The sequence below is a fragment of the Primulina eburnea genome, chromosome 7 (assembly GCF_022965805.1).
Source record: "Primulina eburnea isolate SZY01 chromosome 7, ASM2296580v1, whole genome shotgun sequence".
Classification (NCBI taxonomy): Eukaryota; Viridiplantae; Streptophyta; class Magnoliopsida; order Lamiales; family Gesneriaceae; genus Primulina; species Primulina eburnea.
Window position 1 is genome coordinate 6,316,368 of NC_133107.1, and position 5,442 is coordinate 6,321,809.

Genomic DNA, 5,442 nt, shown 5'->3' on the forward strand with positions numbered 1-5,442 from the left:
AATTTTGGAATTTGAATTTTTTTTTTTTTTGGTACAATAATGGTATATTCCATCGGATGATTAAAATCCATGTGTAATGACTAAATTTGAGGATACTTATAAAATAATATCCAATAAGTAACTTAAGTAAATCCTTTGTAATTTAATATTCTATAGAGTAATAAAATTTTAAAATAATATATTTTTCTCATGACTTGGATTAATTTATTTAATTAATATTTTGATAAATTAATTAAATAACTATTTGTCAGAAGAATCTCGTGTAAAACTATAAGTAAAAACTTGTGTGAGACGGTCTCACGGGTCGTACTTTGTGAGACGGATATTTTATTTGGGTTATCAATGAAAAATATTATTTTTTATTCTAAGAATATTAATTTTTATTGTGAATATCGGTAATGTTGACTCGTCTCACAGATAAAGATACCTACTCAAACTATAATCTCCTTAATATTATAAAATCTCTTTAATATTATAATTAATAATTTACTAAAATTACAAAAAAAAAAATGACAATTTGTAAAATATGATTGTTGTTTTCATGAAATTTAATTATATTACTTTTTATTTATACAACAGTCAATATGATGAATATTATTTAAAAATTGAAAAAAAAACATTTTTATTTTTATTTTAATAAATATAATATATATATATATAATTTTTTATTTATTAATTCGAAGAGTATAATGCAAGTATATACTATTAAATTTATGTTGGTTGAATAAAAAATATTTTAAAATAGTAAATTATTAATTTATGATTTTAAATATAGTCATTTAAATTATTTTTTTTAAAAAAAAATGAGGATGGCCGATCAACCACGTGGCTACACAATAAAAATTTAATCTAAACTTTACAGTAAAAAATTTCGACCAATCGTTCATTCAATTAATTTGGTATTTATAAGAACAAACTCCACCTCATCGTCCAAGATCCAAGCTAGGCAACCATGGAAGTCAACCGCCTGAGCTTCCTTCTGCTCATCTTCCTCTCCATCTCCACAATCATCAGATGCGTAAGTTTCTTCTCTCGATCTTCCTTCAAATGTTTCTTCACTCAATGTTTAATGCTTACGGCATGCGCAGTCCGATCCAGATTGCGTGTTAACAGTGTACGTGCGGACCGGATCGATCATTAAAGGAGGTACCGACTCTATCATAAGTTTAACCCTGTACGATTCCGGCGGCTACGGGTACCTGATCAAGAACCTGGAGACGTGGGGCGGGCTTATGGGCGAGGGATACAACTATTTCGAGAGAGGAAATCTGGACATCTTCAGCGGGAGAGTGCCTTGTTTAAACGGGCCGGCATGTGCGATGAACCTGACCTCGGATGGATCCGGATCTGGGCATGGATGGTATGTGAACTATGTGGAGGTGACGACTACCGGGGTTCACAAAGACTGCGCGCAGACGCAGTTCACGGTGGAGCAATGGCTGGCGCTGGATACAAAGCCGTATAATCTCACCGCCATCAGAGATTATTGTTCGTCCGATGCAAGCAAGTCTCCCCTGATCTACAATGCCGATTTGCCCGTCATTTCTGTTTCGTGACTGGCACCAGCCCGTTTTGTTGCGGGCTTTGAGTTCGTCACACCGTAGTGTGATTGAGTTCTTTTTCTTTGTACTACTACTTGTCGTGTGGCGCTTTTGATAATGTTGGGGCCCGGCCCGAAACCCCCTGCTCGTTGAGGGCATTGTAGTCATTTTGCGGAAATAAAATTGTCTTTTAGGCCCCCATTTTTCTTTGATTCTCTCCTTTTTTGGAAGATTTTGTCATATATAATAATGATAATAATAATTAATTCTTATTATTATTTGTGCCAGTGGATAGATTGATAAAATATCAATAAATTGAAATAATTTATGAGGACCAAGTTGGCTAAGGTTTTAAAAGAAAGCAGCTGTAACATTTAATGAAAATAAATTTTCTGTCAACAACTTTTACTACTTGGGTATAAAATTGGATTTAAGTCGATATTTCGTGCAAAAATAATTTCCAACCAATGATTAATCAGTTCCATGCATTTTTAGGATTTATTATTCAGTATTTTATACCTTTTGTGCGATTGTATCATTCGATTTACTGTAAAATTCCAATTATATATATATAGGAAGATATTTACTGCAATCTATTTGATATATACATCTCCAATTAATCAAGGTGTCCACATTTCAAACGTGACATACAATATCGACTACTTTTAATTAAGTGACAACTCATTTAAATATATATATATTTTTTATTACTAATGATTTATTTTTTTACCTCTAAAATGAATATCCTATTATCTTCATTCCTTGAAAGACAGAGTCCATTTTTCCCTCCAGCCTCGAACCTAAAATTGCAGGTCAAACAAAGAATAAATATACACAAATATTCATTAAAAAAATAGCAAAAACTTATGTGAGACGATCTCACGGATCGTATTTTGTGAGACATATCTTATTTAGGTCATCAATGAAAAAGTATTACTTTTTATTTTAAGAGTATTACTTTTTATTGTGAATATCAGTAAAGTTAAAGTCTCACAGATAAAGATTCGTGAGACCATTTCACAAAAAACATACTTGTCATATGCATGTTTGACCCTACATTTTATGGATTAGTATCTAAAAAGTACCTCAAACATCCATATATGGCCTTCCTCCGTTTTCAGTCTCTAGGCTTTCCTAGTTGTGCCTTGGCTTCCTTCCATATCGTCGCCGCCTCGTCGTCGGCGTTTTCTTTCATCAATACCTCACAATCTTGCACGCACGCTGCCCAGTTTTGCATCTGTAATCACAGTTGCAAAAACATGATATATGTGAAATTATTCATTTCATATGCCAATCAATATTCTTAAAAACTAGGCATCCATCCGACCTTGGCATACAAGTCGGCTCTTCTTAACCTGGCCTTGGCGTACCCTGCGCGGACCTCGAGTGCTGAACTGCAGTCCTCTATAGCCTTTTCGAATTGGCCAAGTTTAGATCTGCAGGCCGCTCTATTGCACAACAACACTGCATTGTAAGGGTCGTGACCAAGCCCTTCTCCATATGCCACACATGCTTCCGAATATCGCCCCGCCTTAAACAACTCGTTCCCGTTTGACCTGGCGATCGTGACTGCCCTTGCCCGCCTAAGTATCATGTTTGCTTCTTTGTTGTTTGTGTCCAGAGTTGATGCCCGTTCGACGGCTGCCAAAGCGTCATCGAACCTAATAGTAATAAACATGGAATATGTCTGTTGGATGAAATAGAGCTAAAGAGGGCAAGTAGGAACTAGGAAGATCACCATTTCCGATCAGGGTGGAACGACATTGTTTTGAATCCGTCTATTTATATTTCTCTCTAATTTTTGTGTGTTTTATATGAGACTAACCTGCCAGCAGCCATGTCAACTTGAGCACGAAATAGTAGGAGGCTTGCGCTTCCGATCGGGCCGAAGAATTTTACACATTCTCCAATGTCAAAGTCCGGGCCTTTTCCCATTGTTTCCATGGCTTCTTGATGCCTATTCATCTTCAGCAAGGCCTCAGCTTTCAAACCGAATATCTTCAATCACAAAACCAACCATAAATCAGAATCTGATAATTAGCTTCTCGAAGAATGTTTTCAAGTTTCATGTCTAATCAGGAGTGCAAGACTAATTAAGATATAGAAGTTTTAAGGATGATAAGAAACTAGAGTTTGATCACGATCGAGAATAAATAAACAATACTGTTAAAAATAGCCGTATTGTATCATTATTTCCACGAAACTTGTAACCATTCATAGTAGACGGAGGCAAGGATAAAATCTCTCGTTGAGATTTGAACATGGATAAATTCTTGTGTTGTGTATCATTTTCTTGATTTAGATTTCTCGTTTTGACCGCTGTCTTCCGTTAGGAAAGTAACCGACGATTCACAACTACTTCGATAGTAAATAAATTGCTCGAAATGTACAAGCAATGGCGGCATACGTACCAATGGTGCGGAATCAGCCCCGGCAGCGATGGCAAACCCGGCTTCTTTTAAAAGGGTGTTCCAATCTCGTAATTTCTTCGCCTCAGAGCACTTGTTCAGATGAATTTGTACTCTTCTAGCTTTGGTCATATAATCAGGATCAGCCTCTGATCCTGATTGCTTGAAATGATGCGCAGCCTTCTCTGTTTCTCCTAATCTGTCAAATTGTTGTGATAGTCAGTAAATTATCACATTTATATTGCAATGTCACGGGAAAGGCAAACAGAACTATTGCGGTTGTTCTATACATTTTTACGTATTTGCTCGTTGCGCCAAAAAAAACAGAACTTAACCTTCTGTCATCATTTGATTGCATCGGGGTTGTCCACGTCTCGACGAACAATGTGAATAAATTTAGAAGTAAATTCATTACCTGACATAAAGAGTGGCCAATCTATTATGAGCTCGCTGATAAAACGGATCAATTTTAATAGCTTCTCTGCATTCAAATGCTGCATCAAGAAGCCTTCCCAAGGCAGTAAGCGCCGCACTTTTGTTGCTTCGGTACGACGCCTTGTTGGGATCAATGGAGATTGCTGCTTCATACAGAGCCAAAGCTTCTGCAAACCTCCCATTCTTGTAATCTTCATTGCCCATAATCTTCAACTCTTCTGGATCCATCCTAGTCGACAGAGCCCGACAGAGAGGAGAAGAACTTGGTTTTTCAGATCCTTCCTTCTTCTTAACGACATTAACACTCGTGGAGCATTTCTCATTGACCTGGTAAAACACATTGGAAGGATTCGTGTCTACATTTCCTCCTGGTTGCCTTAAATTCCCTAGATCACCCATCAGCATTACGTTACTCGAAGATGCCCTCACTAACGTGCTCGAGCCTTTCGATCTCTGATGATCTGTGATCATGCTATCAAGCTCGCCCGAGATTCCAAGCGATTCCTGGGGTGCTTTCTTCTTTTGTACATAGCCATGTTGGTTTCTTGAAACCGCGGTTTCCTGATATGAGGCTTGTGAGGCCTGATGTTGCTGATGTACGGGTGGAGATTTCGAATGGTTTGGGAGGGGCCGGGCAATGATCCTATCGACTTGTTTATGATTGTCGGATGAGCCCAAGAATGCATCATTCGAGCCACCCCTATGCCTTTTGGATATCGGAGAGCTTGGAATTCGGGTAATATTGTTCGGACCTGATGATTGAACAGAGCCTGTTGATGTTGATCTTCTTGGCCATATGCTCCTACGTCCAAAAACCGCATTCAATATCCCACAACCTGATCTTTTCTCTGGAGAAATGTCTCCCATTTTCAAAATTTAAAATCTTTCCCTACTCGTGTTTGAAATTTTGAATCATGCTAGGCATGGTGAAGATTAAATTTTTTGATCAGGAAATTTTCATGCACGGAGAAAAGAGAACGCTAAAATTTCTGTCAATAATTCATTCAAGTTGGAATATTTGAGGCCAATGAATTGAAGAAACAATATGTATTCATTTG

General features: G+C 37.1%; 2 protein-coding genes across 2 annotated transcripts; one reads left to right on the plus strand and one right to left on the minus strand.

Moving 5' to 3' along the window:
- Positions 1 to 861: 861 nt before the first annotated feature.
- On the plus strand, positions 862 to 1,753 carry LOC140836976 (PLAT domain-containing protein 3-like). The gene is made up of 2 exons (XM_073202895.1): positions 862 to 1,018; positions 1,089 to 1,753. Exons 1-2 carry the CDS (start codon positions 953 to 955, stop codon positions 1,554 to 1,556), a joined length of 534 nt encoding a protein of 177 aa, XP_073058996.1. The 5' UTR covers positions 862 to 952; the 3' UTR covers positions 1,557 to 1,753.
- Positions 1,754 to 2,168: 415 nt separating this feature from the next.
- On the minus strand, positions 2,169 to 5,442 carry LOC140836069 (TPR repeat-containing thioredoxin TTL4). Its single transcript, XM_073201480.1, has 6 exons — positions 4,365 to 5,442; positions 3,953 to 4,148; positions 3,367 to 3,539; positions 2,869 to 3,202; positions 2,627 to 2,778; positions 2,169 to 2,341 (listed from the first exon to the last, which is right to left on the minus strand). Exons 1-5 carry the CDS (start codon positions 5,249 to 5,251, stop codon positions 2,659 to 2,661), a joined length of 1,710 nt encoding a protein of 569 aa, XP_073057581.1. The 5' UTR covers positions 5,252 to 5,442; the 3' UTR covers positions 2,169 to 2,341; positions 2,627 to 2,658.